This window comes from Ictalurus furcatus, chromosome 9 (genome assembly GCF_023375685.1).
Source record: "Ictalurus furcatus strain D&B chromosome 9, Billie_1.0, whole genome shotgun sequence".
NCBI lineage: Eukaryota > Metazoa > Chordata > Actinopteri > Siluriformes > Ictaluridae > Ictalurus > Ictalurus furcatus.
The window spans coordinates 8,444,419-8,467,376 of NC_071263.1; the positions used below are offsets into that span (position 1 = coordinate 8,444,419).

The window sequence follows — 22,958 nt, forward strand, 5'->3', positions numbered from 1 at the left end:
TTTTTCAAAAACTTTGTTTAAACCTGACCCTTATAACTTTGTTTGAGATTTAAAAAAAAAAATCAGATTAAATGCCATTATACTACAGCGCTGTAGTATGCTTGAATCTGACTAATCAGAGGGTGTTGATTCCATTTTCTATAAAAGCAGCTCTGACAGTAGTGCCAGCTGTAATTCATTCCATAAGTTAATATTAATGTGCTCATTGTAATATGTTATTATTTCTATAGTACCAAGTCACATGTACTTGTATGGTCAAGGCTCCAAGTCTAATAATCAACAGATAAAAAATGTGTTGTTACTTAATGATAAAAATAAGTCACAGTATGGTGAAGTTTTCTGTAAGGAGACATCATGATATAATCTATGGAAAGAGTCTCTGATGTCAAAAATTTGTAACAGTCATTTTTCCACCATGGGTCCTCCTCTCGGAGGACTTTCCACATTCCGTTTTCAAATGGACAAGCTGCACTTTTTTGTCTCAGGAAAGTGAGAAAAAGAAAGGCCAGTGGGGGAATTAATGGTTATACATGCTATAACTTAAGTGATATCTTGTCAGTATTGCACAACAGTAAATGTAACTTTAAATGGTTAAAAAGTAATCAATTTAAAATTGTAATCGCTGGCAAGTCACTGTGTTATACTGTAAGAGGAATAAACACAGCAGGATGTGCTGTTATGGGGAAATAATCCATTTTGCAGTTGTAACAACCCTGCATTATTTTGTCGTGGATTATTTTCCCATAACAGCATGCCCTGTTGTGTTTTATTGCTTAATAGCAATGTTCCCCTGAGACACGTGCCACACAATCATTATCTTCTCACAGGGATAACAAAATGGAAAAATTAGTGGAAATTACGTCAACATATTGAATAATGGCACGTGTTTCAAGGCATTTCTCAGTGATTTAAATACTGTAGTTATTTCTTCCTGTCAGTGCCACTCCATCCAGATTTCATAATGCAATGGGTTTATGTTAATACTACATAAATCGATCATGCTGATTTAACATAATGTAATCTAGTAATTAAAAACTTGTTTAAATGAAGGTTAGTATAAACGTGAGGTAGGAGGATCATTGCCCCAATTCTCCAATGCAGCAAAACTCCATGCAGCTACAGACTAAGGATTCAAATCCCAGCACCACCAAACAATGCAAGGCACATAACCCCCAACTGCTCAGTTGTATAAATGAGATAAAATGTAAATCACTCTGCATAAGAGTGCCTGTCAAATGCTAGAAATGGAAATATAAGCGATGCGATCCTGTTTTGATGAGAAACCTAATATTTTTTATGTAATATATTTTCTAAAATCTAACATACCACATATTATTTTTTTTCAGTGCATGTTTAAGGTGTCTAATGGTTGACTTTTCCTTTAATGTCTTTTTGAGCAACTGTTGAACTGGGGCCTGTTGAACTGGAGTTTTGCGAACCAATCTGGCAACCCTCCTCCCGTGCGCGTTGGTACCCGGCGGAGTGGCGATGCGCGCGCACACGCGCTCTTTGCGCTACAGCGAGCGGAGCTGCGTACAGACGGGCTGCGGTGGAGCGGCTGTAGCCCTGCATGGCTGTGGATTAGCTGTGTGTGTGTGTGCGTGTGTGTGTGTGTGTGTGTGTGTGTGTGAGAGAGAGAGAGAGAGAGAGAGAGGAGGCGAGAAGAGAGCGAGCAGCCATGGCTGAAGGCGGAGAAGCGGAAGACGAGATCCAGTTCTTACGAACGGTAAGCAAGATATCGTTTGCTGACAGATCGCACGATGCTTTTATGTGATGTGGTACAAGCAGCATCGTGGCACACTTGTACACGGACCTGTTATAATAAAGATGAGGGAAATGACATTTCTTGTGCTGATGCGGTTCCTGTGTTGATTGCAAGACAGAAGAAGAAGAAGAAAAAACGCCATCACCGCGTACACACATTCACACTGATTTAATGTGATTAAGCTCTTGTTAAGGTCTGCTACCATACATGAAGCATCGTGCCACACTTGGACTGGATGCAAGAAACACACAAGAAGATTTATTATTATTATTATTATTATTATTATTATTATTATTATTCCTACTACTACTACTATACACCACTATGTATGGTGCTTATATTGCTCACATACATTAACATAAGACTTGATTGGTTTGATTAGGCTATAAAAAGGTTCTGGGGATCTTTTTTCTCCATTATTGACATAACCCATCTTGGAAAACCTTAAATATCCTTATTCTTTTTTTTTTTTTTCTGCGTGCATAAACTGAATGCACAGACAGTGTTTGCAGTCTTAATGCACAAACTGAGATGTTAAAGTGTGGCAACTGCTCAAACAAGCTGCATAAAAAGATCCATCGTTTCGTTTATTCAACATGAGAAAGGTGGATGGTGCAGGGACGGGAAAAAAAAAGAAATTGGTCCAAAAGCTTAAACACTTGTTGACTTGCAGGGAGAATGGACAAACTGCTGGCAATTACAGAACTATATGTGTTGAATAATAACAAATAACAAATAAATGCAATTCTGCAGTTTATCTGTTCAACCATGCTCTCGTTGGTACTTAACATACCCATGTATCTTAGTGCAGAAAGGATAAACATTAAAATTATCATTAGAGAAATGTATACCAGCTACTTCTCAACATGTCAAGGTAATATTAGTTAAGTACAGTCAATTAACCCTAAAAGACCACTCTTATGCCCTGTGATGGGTTGGCACTCCGTCCAGGGTGTCCACTGCCTTGTGCCCCGAGTCCCCCTGGGATAGGCTCTAGGCTCCTGTGTAGGATAAGCAGTACATAAAATGTATGAATGTATCTATGGACCATTCATGCAATTATTTGTGCACTGATTGTTTTAACCTCATTTGGTTTTCTTTAGGGATGCACTGATCTGATAATGAATATCAGTAGAGGTGCTGAATGATATTAGCCTGGGATGCTGTAGCAGTATCATTTTCCAATCCTATTCTCTGACATATTTTATGCTACGTATGAGAACCAATACTACACATTTTACCCATAAACACAGAACACAAATTATCTTCAAACACACAACACAGGACACAAATGATCATCATCCCATGTGATGTTTTGCATTACACCAGAAGCTTGTAGAGCACAGAAATGGTCACTGTGAGGATGTCAGTATTAAATCTGTACTGGTTTGATTGGTTGATACTCTGAGAGCTCTGATATTGGCATTGAATCAAAAATGGAAAAATTATGGTCACCTATTGTGAGTGCCCATGGTGACTGAATCTAACATCAAAACAGCTTTTTACACTGTTGGACCTCCGTTTTGCCTGCCTCCTTCTGTTTCCTATATCAAAGGTCATAACTCCCCAGCTCAGCACAGCTTTTCATAAGACAGGTGAAAAATCTCTCTCCTGTGGTAACCATAGTGATGGCAATGCAACGTACACCTAGTACTTATTTTACTCGGATTGCACTGTTATTTTAAATGCATAGGCTACACTGGAAAAAGAAAATATTTGATCATAAATAAGGTGACCTTTAGAGCAACCAGTTAATTATCTCATGAGCCACAACCTGGTACACTTCTACCAAATGCAATTTTCATAAAGAAAAATAGTCAGAGAGATATTAATGTTAGGAATGTCAGAACATAAAGTGAGGAAAAATGATTGGATTGGTACATTTAATTCCCATGACTTATATTTGTTTGGGTGGGGTTAAAAAATTGTACTGCAACCTGCACTAGAGGCCATCTGGTAAATCGACTTCACTCTTTAACCTCAAACTGTTCAGCTTATACAATGTAAGATTCCTCAGATCTCAAACTTTTCTATAGTCTTTAGTGCTATGCAGACAGTTTGCGCTATTTGTGCAAACAAGGCTTAAATTGCCAGTAGCACAAGCATATCTTACTTATACACAATTCTAATCTTGAATGTAATTCAGATTTTCTTGGAAAGAGGAAGAGAAAGAGGGTTTGCTTTTACTGTCTTGATCCTGGCGATATGATCTCTGATTATACAGCTTGGAAACAGAAAACCAAAAATGCAAAACCTAAAAGCACTGCACTTGTACAAGCTGTTCCTGATTTGTTTGTTGATGACACTTTGTCCTATACTCCGTTTTTTCTGACAGGTTATGTGTCTCTAGTTGGCAATTCTGTAGTTGAGTGTGTATGGATTCCGAGAGATACTGGGCCAGCTCAGTCCTTCATTCTGAGGATATTTTGCCCTTCTCTGAGGTGTCATATATGGGGGCAAACGTCCTTGTGCGTGGTATCGAGATGGGCTGCGTTAGTGTTCTGTTACACACCGTTAACCTGAAATCAGACCTGGTTACAGGCTTGGTCCAATTGGGTGTGTGTAATAAAGTTGCCTGTAGACAATGTCAGCCTCATACTGGGAAATGACATTGCGGGTGGTAATGCCTTTCCCAGTCCAATAGTCGTAAGTAATCCAGTTAGGTGCGAGTCATCTGATCTTTCTGGGAAGTTTCCCTTAGCTTTCCAGGATGTGTGGTTACTCGGTCCCAGTTAAGAAAGTTTCAAGATGTTGTTGATTTCTCTGATTCTTTCCTGACAGGGCAACCTGAACCGGTAGAGTGTAAATTATCTATTGAGACTAAAATAGTGTCTGGTCATGATTCCCTGCTCACAGCCGAGCTTCCTTCCATGGTGGGTAAGGAACATCTGGTTACTGCAAAGAAGTTGGGACCCTACACTCGTGAACTGCATCAGTGCTGCAGTTGACCGTCACGATCTCTTAAGGGCAAGGGTAGGATACGTTTGGGATGATGGGGTACTGACACGCAAGTGGGAACCGAAATCTTCAGAAGAAGATGATTGGCAAACAGTATATCAGATTGTTCTACCTTCCAATTACCCAGGTTTTAAAATTGGAACATGAAAGTGTTCTTTCTGGACACCTTGGTGTCACAAAAACCTTTCAGCGCATCACCAAACATTACTACTGTCCTGGGGTAAAAGCTACGGTGTCTAGTTTTTGCCGCTCATGTGCCAGCGTGCAGGTAAACGAAATCAAACCGTTCCGATCATAGGAGAGCCATTTGAGAAGCTGATCATTGATTGTGTAGGACCCCTTCCAAAGTCAAAATTGGGCACCAGTATATTTGAACAATAATGTGTACTTCAACTTGTTACCCTGAAGCTGTACCACTGCGTACGTTGAAAGCACAGGTAGTGCTGAGAGAGGTCGTAAAATTTTGCACCATGTTTGGTTTTCCCCGAGTAATTCAGCCGATCAGGGGTCAAACTTCATGTCTAAGGTGTTTGGGTAGCAATTGAAAGAGTTGGTGATAACACATCACATGTCTAATGCATACCACCCCGAGTCACAGGGAGCGTTAGAACACTTTCATCAAACCCTAAAATCTACGCTCTGCACCTTCTGTATAGAGACCGGAAAAGACTGTGTGGATGGTTTACCATTGCTCATGTTTGCTGTTAGGGAGTCTGTTCAAGAGTCACTAGGATTTAGTCCTGCGGAGCTTGTGTTTGCTCACACCATTCAACGCCCCTTGAAGATTCTAAAGGAGCAGTTAGTAGGTAAAGGTAGTGTATCTGTCTCTGTTCTAGACTATGTCAGTTTTTTTCGAGAGTGTCTGCACAAAGCTTGGGAACTAGCAAGAATTCATATAGCCACTGCACAGTCTAAGATGAAAACGTACTTTGACAAAAGAGCAGTACAGCACAGTTTTCAGCCAGGTGAGTCTGTTCTTGTGTTACTTCCTGTTCCTGGCTCAGCTCTTCAGGCTAAGTTTTCTGGGCCTTATGTCATCGAACGGAAGCTTACTGACACATATTATGTATTGGGTACCCCCGATCGCAGATGTAAGAAGAGCGTATGCGATGTTAATATGTAAAAGCACTATGTTGCACGTGAGATAACTAAACCCTCTCTTCCTTCTGAATCACTGTCTAAACCCTGTGTTACAGTAGTTCCTGCACATGTTCCTGATGATGGTGATGGATTGATGCTAGCTGAACCTCAAACCCATGGTGTGCATTTGAAAAATTCGGCTATACTGGGTAATCTAGATTCACATTTGTCATATTTACTTAAGAGTCGGTGTGAGAAAATTGTAAAGTTTTTACAAACATATCATGCCCTGTTCTCTGATGTTCCTGGAAGAACCAGTGTGTCTCATGACATCCATGTAGGTGTTCCCATCAAACAGCACCCGTACAGAGTAAACCCTGCAAAACTGGTGATCATGATGGCTGAAGTAGATTACCTGCTTCAAAATGGGATGGCTGTACCCAGCCAAAGTCCCTGGAGTTCTCCCTGCTTGCTGGTCCCAAAGCCGGATTCCCCTTTCCGTTTTTGTACAGACTATTGAAAGGTAAACAGTGTCACAAAGCCTGATTCCTTTCCCTTACCACGTATGGAAGATTGCATGGATAGAGTTAGTGCTTAAAAGTTTGTCACTAAATTAGACCTATTAAAGGGGTATTGGCAGGTCCCATTAACTGTACGTGCATGTGCGATCTCTGCATTTGTAACTCCAGATAACTTCTTGCAGTACAAATGTATGGCCTTTGGGATGCAAAATGCTCCAGCAAAATTCCAGCAAAATTCTCATGCAGAAAGTTTTGTCCTGGTTATGTTACTGTGAAGCTTACTTGGATGACATCGTGGTCTATTCAAGTGACTGGGAAGGCCACCTCTGTAGCTTGGGGAGTCTGTTTACCAGGCTGCGTGATGCTCAGCTAACAATTAATTTCGCCAAGTGTGAGTTTGCTAAAGCTGTGGTAACTTACCTTGGAAAAAAGTGGGTCAAGGTTGTGAAAAGCCTTTTACAGCTAAGGTAGCTGCTATTATTGAATTTCCTACTCCTAGTACCAAGCATCACTTATGACAGTTTTTGGGAATGGTGGGGTACTATCGTGGCTTTTGTAAAAACTTCAATGATCGGGTCTCCCCTTACTGACCTGCTTAGTACTATGAAGAAATTCGTTAGGAGTCCTCAGAGTGAGTATGCTTTTATTGCCACCAAAGACCTTCTCTGCAATGCTCCAGTCCTGTCAGCTACTAACTTTTCTCTTCCATTTAAATTACAAGTAGATGCAAGTGCTGTGGGAGCTGGTGCAGTCCTGCTGCAGGAGGACAGTGCTAGAGTTGAACACCCAGTCTGTTACTTCTCTAAGAAGTTCTCAAAAAGCCAACAAAACTACAGTACCTTCGAGAAGGAGGCTCTGGCACTAGTGATGGTGCTCAGACATTTTGAAGTTTATGTGGGAGGTAGTTGTATTCCTCTTGTTGTTTATACTGACCATAACCCTCTCGTTTTTGTCTCTCGCATGTGCAATGTAAATCTGTGTTTGATGCTCTGGTCACTTTGCAAGAATATATTGTGAACATTCAACAAAAGAAAGGCTCCAAGAATATGGTGGCGGATGCACACTCTAGAGCCTGTGACACGGATGTGTGAAAAATTTAAGTATTACAAGCCACAGGTTGTAAATTTGGTGATGGGGTGTTGCATCCCAGGGCGTAATTATTTTCTTTTACTTGTTGCATGCAGGTTTTTTTTCAGTCTCTCCTCTCTCTTCTCAGTGCAAAGCTTAAAGGAGACCAACTGACTCTATTTACCGTCAACGTCTCACTTGCCCTGATTGGCTGCTCGAGGGAAAGCTTGAGGATAAATCTGCGGAGGAAACTCAGTTTGGGGAGGCCTTTGTTTGTCTCCAGGCTGAGCAGGCTGGCTTCTCCTGTTCCAGATGCTAGCAAGTGTACTGTTGTGTTTTTTTTTTCTTTTCCCCCTTGTTGTTTGTGTAGGTCTTAATGTTGGCTAAAGTAAATTTGGTAATGTTTAAGTTGTCAGTTAAGTTCATTAACACTTTCGGAAGCTGTTGGTAATTTGATTGCTATTCTGGAAGTGGTAGGGAGGCGGATGCCATTTTTGTTCCTGGTCCTGTTTTCTCCTGTGTTTGGTTAGAGAGGGAAGAAGGGAAGAATTTTGTTAATTTTCTCTTTTCTTGAAAGTTCAGAAAGTACTCCCCCTCAAATAGTCAGAACTGTTTTGTTTATTTTGGCCTGGTCTTTCCATTTATTTATTTATTTATTTATTTATTTAATTTAGTTTTATTTTTTTGGTATCTGAACTTACCAAATAAATGTTATTCTTAATTGGTACAACAATCTGTGACTTTTGTGGAGTTCTGGGACAGGAGAGGAGAGCTATTGGTTGCATTTTACGTGTTTTCGTTAAAATCGCTTTTGCTAATAGGTACGCTTGTTACTACCTCCCTGATCCTAGACAGTGGAGGCATGTAACATTGCACAATTTTGACTCTGGCCAGGACCAGAATTAAGTCCATTCTGAAAAATGCAGGCTATTAGAGGGCAATATTAAATATATACAGTACATATAACATTTTGACATGTGCACGGTAGAGCTCAGACACAATATTTCTGTCAAGGTCCAAATTGTATATGGCATGTTAATTCTTATATGAAATAATGAACTATAGCTACTTAAACTATAATTCTAGCAGATGACACCAGGTGGACAGTCATAATTTCAGGTGACTTATATACCTGTTAGTTTTGTAGTTGTATTTATTCTTGGTAGTTCCTAATTGGCACAGGAGTGGGTAAATAGTAGTATTCGTTCAGTAATTAAGGAATTTCACTAAAGAATAATCAAAATGTTGGTAGCTCTATTAGAATAATGAAAGCTGCTCTGAAGTCATGGGACAGTCAGATATCCCATTACTGATATTTCCAAATTATGACTTCTGATTCTATTACTACAACTGATGATGCTTAATGATTATAATCTCCTGTCTGCCACAACCTATTGGCATTAGTTGATGCAGCTGTCAGCCATCACTGGTTATCCAGAAAAATGTTTGTTGATATTGAATACAAATATCTTTACAGGATTGTTATGATATGATTAGGCCAATGGTATGGTAGGAGTGTTGGTTCAGTAGTGGTAATGGCAGTTAGGCTTCTGTCATATTGAAAGCAAGTCCCGGGACTACCAGCTTTACTAGCCTTCAGTTGTTCAGGTTTAAGCTTAAACTACATTCTACCAAATGAATAAATACAAGTGAATATATTTACTTATCTTGTTGCACTGAAAACATGGGAAAGGTTTTCCCTTAAAAACACCCAGAGTGGGAGGGAAGACCTTCATAAGTATGCATAAGGTATTCATTATTTTATTTATTAAAATAAATTATTTTTATACATTAATTTATTAATTGTGTATTATTCTGTATTTGTCAACGTAATATAGCGTCTGGGTTATGCATGTAACCCTGATCCCTGAGAAGGGAACAAGACATTGCGTTAGCTGAACGCTGCGGGAAGCGTAGTGTAACATCATGCCTATTTATAGGCCTGCCGTGATCAGGTGACGTGGCAATTAAGTGTGTCGTGTGATATATAAACGACAGTCGTAAAATGTAGACAGTCTTGGCGAACTCTCACTAGAACGTGTGGGAGCAGATATCGAGGGAAAAGCATATAGGTGTGACCTCGGCCACATGTACACCATGGCGTCCAGCCCTAATGGTGCGGGAGGAGTGAAGGCGAACAACAGCGGACAGTGTGTTGTCTCCTCGGAGGTGAACACATTCTCTTCCGCTTGGCCAAACCTCCGCCGTATGGACTCCACCACTTGTGGATGGAGCCACCAATCCCTGAGCCTCAGCCCCTGCCTCAACAGGATGTACATTGCAGTTGCCCAGAATGTACATTGCACTCACTGTCAAAAACTTTCCCTCTGCCCAGAGAAGAATTGGTGGTCGATATATGAGACCACTGCTGTGTTGTCTGTCAACACATGGTGACCTCTCACCATGAAAAAAGAAGAAACAATTTCAATGCTAGAAATATGGCCCGTATCTCTAGGCAATTTATATGCCACTCCAGACGAGGGCCGCTCCAGAGACTGTGAGCTGAATGGTTGTCTAAGACCATGCCTGAGCCCGTGAGGAAGGTGTCTGTCATTACCGTCTTGTGATAAGGAGACAACCCTAGAGTGTAACCCAAGGCTAGAGACCGGGGACATTTCCAAATTCTCAGAGCACGTAGGCATCGCTGCGTGACACTGTTTAATCTCAGAGGTTTCGTCCCCGAACGAAACCCCCAACTTTTCAGTCACCACTGAAACAGTCTCCTATGCAATAGGCCCAACTACATGACGTTGGCTGCTGCTGCCATAAGCTCCAACAGTCTCTTGTAGAGACTGGAGGGGATGCCAAGATCCAGCTTTATCTTGTTCAATGTTGATAGGATTGACCCTATGTAATGTTGTGGATAGAAATGCCCTCATCATAGTAGAATCCTTATAACCCCTAGAAAAGTTGTCCACTGCATTGGAGAAATCATAATTTTCTGAGGTTTAACCTGAGCCCCAAGCTCTTCATGTGGGCGAGAACAACATCTCGATGTTGAACTGCCAGTTCCCTGGATCGTGCTAGAATTAACCAGTCATCCAGGTAGTTTAGTACACGGATGCCCTGGAGTCACAATGTAGTCAGAATGACATCCGTGCACTTTGTGAAGGTGCGAGGGGATAACGCTAGCCCGAAGGGAAGAACCCAATATTGGTTTTTCCAATATTGTTGCCTCCAAACGCAAACCTCAGGAACTTCCTGTGACTGGGCAATATTTCTATGTGGAAATATGCACCTTTTAGATCTATCGTCACAAACCAGTCCTCAAACTGAATCTGTGGAACGATGATGATTGGGCATCAGCATCCTGAACCTGTACGTTTGAAGAGTTCAGATGAAACAGATCTAAAATTGGCCGCATACTCCTCTCTTTTTTGCGGACCAGGATATAACGGCTAAAAACCTCCCTCCTTCAGGGAACGTGGTACATGTTCTGTGGCCCCTTTGTCCAAGAGGGATCTTAGTTACTAACGGTTATAAATACAGCTTATGCATGGTTTTCCCCCAGAAGCGTGATTTTTGTCATGCACTTCTGGAAGAAAGGGGAGTTTTCTGCAGTGTGAGGGATTTATTTTCACTGGGCAGAAAAAAGCTCATCCAGCCTTTATATGCTGCTCTCAGTTTTTAGCACACCCTTCTGGCTCCTCGGAGTCAGAGAGGAATTATTATTATTTTATTTTTATTTTTTGTGTGTGGGTTTGGGTTTTTTTTTTGTTTGTTTGTTTTTTGTTGTTTTTTTGCTCTCCATAGCGGAAGGAGGAGTCACGACGCAAGCTGAAGGAGGAGTCACGATGCAAGCTCCAAAATCCAGCGGAGAGCCGGACCTGGAAGACAGAACAAGAGATTGAGCAGCGCTCGGCACTGGCTCCTCTTCCAGATCTATACGAGATCCCCCGTACTTGAGATGGCCCAGATCCACTAGGCTCTGAAACCCAACTCGCTTTGTCTGAGAAGAGAGCGAGTCGTGAGCGGAACTGGCTAATTGTAAGGCATTCACAATGCGCACAGTCAGACTTCTCTAGGGCTGCTGTGGCGTGATCCCCACTAGACACTTCACACAGTAAGTGTGCAGTCCTCCCCCTGAAGAAACCGCAGCAAGGCGTAACACACTTCCTGAATTCTCTCACTCATACTTTTCTCCCTTTTTTTGTTTTTAAGGGACAGAAAAGAAAAGAGATTTTTCTCTTTTTTTTGGAAAAGATAGAGTGGAAATGAAGAGTCTTTTTGTGAGCGTTACACAAACGACTGACATGCAGTCTCGCTGAAGATGATAAGGCTGACGGCGCGGTTCACAGGTGTCGTTTATATATCACGCGACGCGCGTAATTGCCACGTCACCTATAAATAGGCCTGATGTTACACAAGCTTCAGATACTGGTCACGTGCAAGGGCGCTTCGTGCAGCGTTCAGCTAATGCAATGTGGAGTTCCCTTTGAAAGGGAACATCATCACTAGAGTAGGTTTTCTAGTGCTTGGTGAACCATATAATTTCTGCTGACTGATCTTTTATTTCCATTTAACATAATACTTATAAAAAAGGGATGAAATATATTAACAAAAGCATATGAGTGCATGGATGTGTGCTCTGTTCTTTCTAAGTAAACTATATAATAATTGAGGCTGAATCAGTTTGGAAAAATATGGCTTTAGTAAAAACTACTATTTCATACTCACCAACTTTCTTCCCTCACTCACAGAACACTATTTATTAAAAGACTGTTCCTTGTAGCTTATTTAGCCATTCCCTTGTGAGTCTGGTATGTATAAATAAATGCAGCCTAGGAACACATGCTTTCACAGAAAAAGGCAATTTGACTGAGATTGTATTAATTTTCCTGTAGCCCGATGGAAAACGTGAGAGATTTTCACTTAATTCTTTGTTTTCTGGTTTTTTCTCCTATTGTGAAGAACATGGAAGCAGGTATATATACTGAACATTGTAGCCAGAAAAGTGCACAAATGATGTTAGATGCTCTGTAGCCTTTGAGCATCTGAGGCTGAGATTAGGTGCAATAACTAAAGTCAAGTCAATAATGAGTTAGGCAAAAATAGAATAAGATGTTGAACTGGTAATAATTAATTTTTTGTTGAGAAAATAATCGTGTGTTAAAGGGGCATATTTTCCTGTATTTTCCAGTGATATTATATTTAGACTATAAAGAGTTGCAGTGACACTGAGAAAATGTGACAAAATAAGAACTCTCCTTTTTTACACATTGTTCAAAATCAAAGACTTTATGTCACACTACAGATGCTTACTCCAGATGATAAATCACTACTTTTGGCCTATAGCCAACCAACATACAGGACAACCGAGTATATCACAACAGAAATATATTTGAACACATGACTATAATTAGCCTGTGGCCACCAATACAGCACAAGTGAAACAAGCTATGTCCCAAACCACATACAGTACATTCTAAATCAGTCCATACAGGATTTCGCACATTTTTTTGTTATTATTGGGTCAAAAATGCTTGATTTTGCTGTTGCTTTTTTCAAAATTTGTGTTGCAACTTTTTTTTTGCTTTTTTTTAGAAGACTACTTGAATTGCCGAAATTGCAGTTGCATGGAATTGTTTTGCATGGCCTTTCACTGTGATGTTTGTTGGTAAATGACCTTTTAGCTGTATTCATGTTCGACACATGTGAATTGAAGAGGGCTTTGACTGAATACATGTTGTGATGATTGATTTCCCATGACGCATCTTGGCCCAAATCTGCCGAAAATCTGCGGAAATTTTGAAAATTGCAAGCTCCTCCAAATATTGTGGAGTTTGCTTGATTTTGTGTTCATTTCTGTGATCAAAAAATTGCAACATCCTGGAGGGACTGATATATAGTAGGGTACATTTCTGTATGAAGTAACTATTGGTGGTGTACTATTATCAAATTTCGAATGTACTCACACTAGGGAGTGTGCTAGCTATAACACTAACTCAACGTTATGAATTAAAACTGTCTGGATAAAAATGCAGTATCTTTTGGAAAGCTCCAAATAAATCTCTTAACCCCTAAAGTTAAAATTCTAGATAACCTATATTGTAAAGTTTGTTTTCTTCAAGTTTCCAACTGTTCTCTCAACTCCTTATACTCGAATGTGCACAGTAGATTTCTCTTAGGACAGCAATGAGAACACTGTTGCAAGCAATTGATTTTGCTTCGGGTTTCATGATATTACATTATGCATCAACGTACACATGCTTTGGTTGAGGCAGCAACAGGTTACATAACACTAATTTCTAAGAAAATTGTAGAATAAACCCACCATTAGGGATAAACTGATCCTAATTTTTCCATTTTCAATACAAATTTGATATCACACATCTGAGTATACAAAGAGCAAAGCTGTGAATTAAATTGTACAGTGGTACAATCACTACTTTTTAAAATTAATCAGCATATATTGACCGAGTACCAGAGTAAACGCTACATTGTTTTATTTTCTGAACCTGTGCCTTCTATATATATAATCCACCACATGGTATTTCTTGTCATCTGGGTGTAAGCACAATTGATTTGCATATACTCTTAGTTAATTTTACTGCTCTCAAGTTGCTTTACTGGAAAATGTTCATTTGAAAGTTTTTGTGGTTGCAACTTCTACATAATGCTGTACTTTTTCAGTCTCTCTTTTGTTCTGAAGACAGAGACAAGCTTATTTGTTCTTTCTCCAGCTGTGTGCATACATGCACAGCTATCAGAGTAATGGGAAATGCAGTTCATTAAAATAGCCTGATTACTGGGCTATATTCCAGATGTCTTTATTGAATTCCTTTAAATCCAATAACAGCTTTAATCTGATTAAGACGTCACTTTGTGAAGTTTACGTGACCACTTGAATAAACTGATAACTGCCAAAATCAAATTTGGTCTGAAAATGAATTAAACAGATTATTATGCATATAAATGCATTCCTTGATAAGCATCAGGTAATATGCTCTTTATTTACTTTCTACATATCAGCAGCACAGGTGGAAGGGTGTGTGTGTGTGTTTGTGCATGTATGTACATGTGTGTTGAAGTCCCTAGCCTCAGAACTGCTCACACACAGCTGGCAGTTGTTTCCTGCAGTGTGATAATCTACTAGCTCAGTTATTTGTAGAGCAGAGGGCTGACCTCAAATCAAAGAGCTCCAATCAACAGATCTCTGAACGTTAAGGTTGGTTGATATATGTGAAATTATATAAAGTGTAAACTGGAGTATTTGGACATATCAGTGGTGTTTCCATTATTCTCATTACTATTAATAGGACACTAAAAAACCCCCAAACATATTTGCAATGCTAAGACAAAGCACAGCTGTCGACCATCTAAATTGAATAAATAGTAGTACCTTAATTTTAATCTTTTAATTCAATTCAATTCAATTGTATGTGTATAGTGCTTTTAACAATGGACATTGTCACAGAGCAGCTGTGTACAAAAATAAAAACATTCAGGATATAAATTTTAAATGTATGAATTTATCCCTAATAAGGAAGCCAAAGGTAACAGTGGAAAGAAAATCTCTCTGAGATGACATGAGGAAGAAACCTTGAGAAACCTTGGGGGACGAACACATTTTCTGTGTGAAGTCTCTAGGGGTGGAGCACGCCAGGGCAGCCCTCGAGGGGTCTGACTGTGCGTATTGTGAGTGCCTTACAATCAGGCAACTCCGGCTCTCCCTCTTCTTGGTCGAAGTGAGTTGGGTTTCAGAGCTTCACGGATTTGGGCCGGCCACTGCCGATGCAGCCAGCCAGCTCAGGTCCTGGGGATCTCGTATTGATCTGGAAGAGGAGCCGGAGACGAGCGCTATCTCTTGCTCTGAAAGCTCCCGTCGCGACTCCTCCTTCTGCTATGGAAAGCCAAAACACCCTCTCTGACTCTAGGGAGCCAGTAGGGGGTGCCACTGCACCAAACACAGAGAGCAGCTCTCATGCATATAAAGAGTTGCTTGAAGTGATTACTAGGGCAATTGAAAAACTAAATCTAGACACTGGCCCGGGGAAGAGGAAGTGGCTCGTAGCAGGCTGGAGGAGAGCTTTCTCCCCAGTGAAAATAAATCTCCCTCACACTGCAGAAAACTCATGATGAAATAGCACGCTTCTGGGGAAAACCACACACTAGCCATATTTATAACCCCTCAATGTCAGATTACTTAGCCATCATTGGGAGTGAACAGCACAGCTATTTAGCTATGCCGAAGGTGGAGGAGGCACTTGCGAGCTACCTCTCTCCATTGGCGGCAGGTAATTTAGGGGGTCTGGATTTGACTTCCAAGCCATGTAAGGCCACCTCGGCATGGTGGGCAAGGCCTATGCGGCAGTGGGACTCGCTTGTGGGTCACTGCATACAGTGGCAGTGTTGCAGGCCTACCAAGCAGACCTGCTGAGTGAGCTCAACATTCGGGAGGGAATGGGGCCCGAGGCAGTGGCAGAGCTTTGCCCCGCCACAGATTTGTCTCTCCGGGCGACCAAGCAAATGGCCCATCATATTGGCCGTTCAATGTGTAGCTTGGTTGTGGCAGAGAGGCACCTATGTCTCAACCTCTCAGGGATGGGGGACAAAGATAAGGTCTCCCTGCTGGATGCCCCTGTTGAACCTTCCGGCCTGTTTGGTGGCACAGTTAATGATATCGCCGACAGTTTTTGTGAGGCAAAACTGTAAACACTATCGTTCAGCCAGTTCCTTCCCCGTCGTGTTGAGTCACAGGCCAATGAAGTTCTGATGCTTTCAGTCCAACAGAATGTGGAACCATTAACGTCACTAAAAGACCATCTGGCAGCGTGGAAACTACTGCCAAATGTGTCTCCATGGGTTCTGTCTACCATAGAAAAGGGTTACCAGGTCCAGTTCAGAGCTCAACCCCTCTGGTTCAAAGCTGTGCTCACCACAGTAGTCAGCACAAAGCAGAGTCCGACATTGGCACATGAGGTAAGATCTCTCTTGGAGAAAGGGGCCATGGAACATGTACCCCATTCCCTGATAGAGGATGGATTTTACAGACGTTATTTCCTGGTCCGCAAAAAAGATGGGAGTATGCGGCCAATTTTAGATCTCCATCATCTGAACCATACTCTGCGGACATACAAGTTCAAGATGCTGATGCTCAAACTTATCGTTCCACAGCTTCAGTTTGAGGACTGGTTTATGACGATAGATCTAAAAGATGCATATTTCCACATAGAAATATCGCCCAGTCACAGGAAGTTCCTGAGGTTTGCGTTTGGGGGCAACGCGTACCAATATTGGGTTCTTCTCTTCGGGCGAGCTTTATCTCCTCACACCTTCACAAAGTGCATGGATGCCGCTCTGGCTCCCTTGAGACTCCAGGGCATCCATGTACTAAACTACCTGGATGACTGGTCAATTCTAGCACGATCTAGGGAACTGGCACTTCAACATGAGATGTTGTTCTCACCCACATGAGGAGCTTGGGGCTCAGGTTGAACTTCAAGAAAAGTATGCTTTCTCAAATGCAGAGGACAACTTTTCTAGGGGTTATATGGGATTCTACTACAATGAGCGCATTTCTATGCCCAACACGCGTAGGGTCAATCCTATCAACATTGAGAAAGATAAAGCTGGGTCTGGGCATCCCCTCCAGTCTCTGAGAAACTGTTGGGGCTTATGGCAGAAGCAGCCAACATCATACGATTGGGCCTATTGCACAGGAGACTGTTTCAGTGGTGGCTGAAAAGTCAGGGGTTTTGTTCAAGGACGAAACCTCTGGGAGTAGTCAGTGTCATGTGGCAATGCCCACATGTTCTGAGAATTTGGATGTGTTTCTGGTTTCTAGCCTCAGGTCACACTCAGGTGACAGATGCCTCCCTCATGGGCTGGGGCGTGATTTTAGACAGCTGTCCAGCTCATGGTCTTTGGAGTGGCCGTCATCTGGTGTGGCATATAAATCGCCTAGATATGCAGGCCGTATTTCTAGCACTGAAATTCTTTCTTCCTCAATTAAGAGGTCACCATGTGTTAGTTGTGATAAACAACACAGCGGTGGTCTCATTTATGAACCACCAGTGAGGGTTACGTTTATGCCCCCTGTTCAGGCAGGCACAATTCATTCTTCTCTGTGCGGAGGGAAAGTTCTTGTCAGTGAGGTCAATGTACATTCCGGGCAACCTGAATGTGGCAGCAGAAATCCTGTCAAGGCAGGGGCTGAGGCCTGGGTTTTGGAGACTCCATCCACAAGTGGTGGAGTCCATATGGCAGCAAAACGGCTAAGCGGAAGTGGATGTGTTCGCCCGAGGGGAGACAACACATTGCCCGCTGTGGTTTGCCCTCACTTCTCCCACACCATTGGCTCTGGACGCCATGGTGTATCCGTGGCTGAGGACACATCTGTATGCTTTTCCCCAGATCGCACTGCTCCCAGAAGTTCTAGCGAGAGTTCGCCATGACCATCTATTCATGGAGCCTCTGTGGAGCAATATCCTCTAACTTCGAGGTTTATGTGTGATATCATACGAGGTTTATGTGCGATATCAGGTTTATGTCTGATATGGGCTGAGGCCCATCTGCAGACCATGCATACCTTCCTGGGACCTTTCTGTGGTCCTGGAAGATCTGTCAGGTGTTCCATTTGAGCCCTTAGAGTCAGCCTCTGAGAAGCTTCTGACTCTAAAGGTAGCTCTTCTGCTGGCCCTGACATCTCTCAAGTGAGTATGAGAATTACAGCTCTCTCTGTTGCCCCTTCCTGACTTGACTATGCCCCTAGATTAGCCAAGACCTTCCTATATCCTAGGCCAGATTATATTCCTAAAGTGCCTATATCTGCTGCCCAGCCAGTAGTGTTGCAGGCTTTTTGCCCTCCTCTGTTCCTCACACTGGAGCAAGAGAAATTGCACCTACTGTGTCCAGTAAGGCCAGTGGTGTAAGTTGGAGCAGCTACTGTTCTGCTTTGGTGATGACTGTAGAGGTGATGCTGTATCTAATTGGATAGTGGAAGCAATCTTTATTGCTTATGAGGCACGTGGTCTTGCTACACCTCCGGGCATAAGGGCTCATTCCACTAGGGGGGGGGTCACCTCCTCAAAGGCTTTGTCCAAAGGGGTACCCTTATAGAATGTGTGTGCTGCTACAGGGTGGTCTATGCTGTACACATTCATTCGATGTTACAGCCTGAATATACATTCCACCCAGGGCTCAAGTGTCTTGCAGTGACCCTCGGGCTCGGATCTTTTGAATAGGCCATGCCCTCAGTATGATGGAGTGGGTATTTTTGTTCCCACAGCATGATGCTCACACAACTTTGAGTTCCCTATGAAAGGGAATGACTGGGTTACGTAACCCTGTTCCTAGACCTTTGTCATAATGGGGTATGCCTGTGAATTCCGTCTTTGCTTCAGATAATAGAGGCTGACGGCGCAGTTCACAGGTACCGTTTTTATATCACGCGACACAATTAATTGCCATGTCACCTGATCACGGCAGACCTATAAATAAGCATGATGTTACACAAGCTTCAGATGTCCCTCACAAGCGTGGACACTTGCCACAGCGTGAAGCTCACGCAATGTCTTGTTCCCTTGTCGGGGAACAGGGTTACCAAGATCTCACTGATGGAGACTTGAGTGTGAAACTGTTTGTGGCAATTGCAGTCCTAATGCTATCATAGCAATTGTAGACCTAAGCCATCATGTCATAACTGTTCATATGAATTGTGGTCTAATGTGACTAATCAAAGATAATGATAACGGGCCAAAGTACATATGACAGGATTTTTGGAGAGACCTGCTTCTCCCAGTTCCTTCACAATGCTGCTGCAAGTGTCATTACACCTGTTTCCAAAAGCACTGTATAGTGGAGGAGATGCTGAGCTGTTGGAAGGGGTGTTGTGTTGAACACACACACAAACTGTGATAACCCATGTGTTATTCAAGGTATCTTTTCATCTGCTTAAAAAATTTATAGCTGAAATGATATAGATGTCAAAACTATATACAACATACAGAGTGATGTGAGAGCTGATTTTCCCCTGGGTGAATGATTATCCAGGTCAAATTTTACAAAGCAGTTCTCCTCGGTTACTGTCAGGTTCTACTACTTGTATTCACACAGGATATTATTTCTTGTAATATTATAAAAATCAAGATTTAGAAAATGTATGAATGTGAGCGTGGATTAGTGTGTTGCTTATTTTGTACAGTTAATCCTCGCTCCTGCCTTTTATATAAGTAAATGTCCCAAAGTAAACATTTAAATCTTCTTATTGACTTGCCATTATTATGCAAAATTGCCTATCAATAGGTTATATCTTGTGTATCAACATGAGTGGCAACTTGAAGCACAAAGGAAGGTGGAATGTGAGGCACCTATACCACTGGCAGAAAGCAGAATGTAGTTGAAGCAATTTCTCTGGTGATTATTTATTTTTTTTGCAGTTTACTGTATTTGCACCATGTACAAAATCATATATTCTTCTAGCTAACTACAGTGCTGTGAAACAGTATTTGCCCCCTCCTGATTTATTCTCTTTTGTGTATATCTCATACTAAATTGTTTCAGAATTCAAACAAAATCTAAGATAAAACAAAGGCAACCTGCGTAAACACAAAGTTTTTAAATTATAATGTTATTTAATAAAGCAAAAAAAGTTATCCAATATCAACTGGGCCTGTGTGAAAATGCCCCATAGTTGCTAATTTCCCAAAACTATGAAACTGCATTCATAATGGTGTTCAGCTGGACTAGACGCAACCAGGACTGATTACTGCAAACCCTGTTCAATTAAATCAGCACTTAAATAGAACTTTTTCAACAGCATGACGTTGGTCAAAAGGTCTTACCCAGTAGCACACTATGTCAAAATTGAAGAAAGTGATGAGGAAGAAGGGGATTGAAATGCATCAGTCTGGGAAGGGTTACAAAACTATTTCAAAGACTCTGGGACTCCAAAGAACCACAGTGAGAGCCATTATCTCCAAATGGAAGAACTCAGTAGTGAACCTTCCCAGAAGTGGCCAACCTTCCAAAATTCCTCCAAGAGCACAGCAACGACTCATCCAGGAAGTCACAAAAGAGCCAAGGACAACATCAAAGGACGTACAGGCCTCTCTTGCATCAGTAAAGGTCACTGATCATGACTCCACTATCAGAAAGACACTGGGCAAAAATGGCATCCATGGAAAGGTTGCAAGGTGAAAACCACTGCTAACCTAGAAAAACATTAAGCCTCGTCTGAATTTTACCAAAACACACCTTGATGATCCTCAAACCTTTTGGGAGAATGTTCTGTGGATCGATGAGTTGAAAGTGGTACTGTTTGGAAGACAGGGGTCCCGTTACATCTGGCATAAACCAAACACAGAATTCCACAAAAAACATCATATCTATAGTCAAGCATTGTGGTGGAAGTGTGATGCTGTGGGGATGCTTTGATGCTTCAGGGCCTGGGCAACTTGCAACAATTGAGGGAAACATGAATTCTGCTCTCTACCAGAAAATCCTAAAGGAGAATGTCCTGTCTTTAGTTCGTAAGTTGAAACTCAAGTGCAACTGGATTATGCAGCAAGACAATGATCCAAAGCATAGGAGTAAGTCCTAGTTCTAGAAGTAAGTGAAAGACTGATCTCCAGTTATCAGAAGCATTTCGTTGCATCTATCACCCATTGCATGGGTGATAGTTGTTGGATAAAATTGTTCAGGAATAGTTTGAGGATAATGAAAAAGAGTTCACAGTGTTGACTCGGCCTCCAAATTCCCCAGATCTCAATTTGCATGAGTACAACCCTGTCGGATGTGCTGAACAAACAAGTCTGATTTGTGGAAGCCACACCTTGCAAATTACAGGACTTAAAGGATCTGCTGCTAACATCTTGGTGCCTAATACCACAGCATACCTTCAGATGTCTTGTGGAGTCCACCTCATCTGCCTTGATGGGTCAGAGCTGTTTTGGCGGCACAAGGAGGGCTTACACAATATTAGGCAGATGGTTTTCATGTTATGGTCAAAGTATAATAAAGCATAAAAAAATCAACCCTAACAATAGAAAAATGAGTCAAGACTCTTTATATGTAAAAATTTCCAGTTAGAAAAATACATTCTTTTACAAAAAAACAACAACTTTGATCTTTGATATTTATTACTGAATCTGACGTTTCCTTCAATGCCTGATCCGGCATTTTTTTCTGACACAGATACTGGGTATTGGATTGGTGCCATCTCTAGTAATTATGCATCTTTTGAAGCAAAAGCCCCTGAGAGAAAAAACAAAACAAAAAAATAACTGATTCTAAAAGGCCAAACACTGCTGTCTAAAAGTCTCTGAAGGGCTGAAAGGAAGTTTTGGGCTAGCTAGTTTAAAATATATGTGTGGCTAGCAGTAAACAACAGAGAAATTAGTTGATTCATTTGTATTCACTGTTAAATTAAAGACTGAACTAAGAGTATGTTTGTGTTTTTGTTCTAATGAATTAATTTTAGTTAACTTGATTTATTATTAACTTGTACACGACTTTTTCTGCATAACGTTGAGCTAAATATGAAATAGAGTTCTACTTTGTCTTGCAAACACATCGCACCAAAAAGCCTATTATTGAATTGAACTCCATTAAATTGGAGGCTGACTGATGAGACTCATGTGGAACTAAGCCAACATGTGGAGCGTTAGACTGTGTGTCTTAATGATCTATCGATCTGCTGGTAAATTAATTGCTTTATTTCAGAATGCTGCATTTCACACAAATTCCCAGGCCTAAATAACATAAGCTTGTATAATATGCAACACCCCTGTGGTTCGAATATGCTGAGAACTCATGCTTTTTAAGATATTTTGCACTGACAGGGTTGCTGCCTTTTTCAGCATTCTATGTTAATTAGTGGTGAAATAGTCATGGTCACAGTCTTTGATATATCACAGTGTATTGCAGCTTAATATTTTTTAAAAATGACATAAGAATTAAAAAAAAAAAGTTTAAAAAATGGGACCCCCATCTGCTTTGTCCCCCTTTAAGTGAATAAATCTATAAATAGGTGTATACCAGTGAATAAGCTTTAACCAATAGACTGAAAATGTTAAGATTACAGTCTTGTAATAATTTTACAATTAATTTAATTATTTAAATAATTGTCTGTAACCCTCTTCAGTATTTTTCACATTCACTTATAAATGTGAAAATTACTAGTGTCACATTTTAGAGGTGGAGACGAATGTAAGTACAGATTTTCAGTTTTAATGAATACCAAAACTAAACACAAAACAAGAACTATGAACAGGCAGCAAAACTCTAAGGCAAGAAGAAACCATTAACAAAGAGCATGAACACAAAGACAGAAATGACAGCAATGAAAGAAACACTAGACAAGGAGTGCAGTGCAAACTGTGGCTAATATACACGTAAGTGCTCTTTAACATGAATGTGATTCAGGTGCAGGTGGTCATGTGACCGTAGTGCAGTGAAGTGCAGTGGCTGCTGGGAACTGTAGTCCAGAGTTCCTTCTCTGGTATTACATGACAGAACCACCCCCCCCCAAAAGGCGCTACTCCGGAGCGCCAGAAAACACTCCCTCCCTTGTTGGTTCTGGCCCTCTGGGCAAAATGTCTTCACAGCCTCTTAGGTCCCGAGGC

The 22,958-nt window shown here is 41.3% G+C and overlaps 1 protein-coding gene across 1 annotated transcript in view; it reads left to right on the forward strand.

Moving 5' to 3' along the window:
• The first annotated feature begins 1,017 nt into the window (after nucleotides 1-1,017).
• LOC128612961 (ryanodine receptor 3) overlaps nucleotides 1,018-22,958 on the forward strand; it is a 232,833-nt gene continuing 210,892 nt past the window's right edge. Inside the window, exon 1 of the mRNA XM_053633452.1 lies at nucleotides 1,018-1,726. Coding sequence (XP_053489427.1) covers nucleotides 1,679-1,726 — 48 coding nt within the window. The 5' untranslated portion in view covers nucleotides 1,018-1,678. The remainder of the gene's footprint in view (nucleotides 1,727-22,958) is intronic.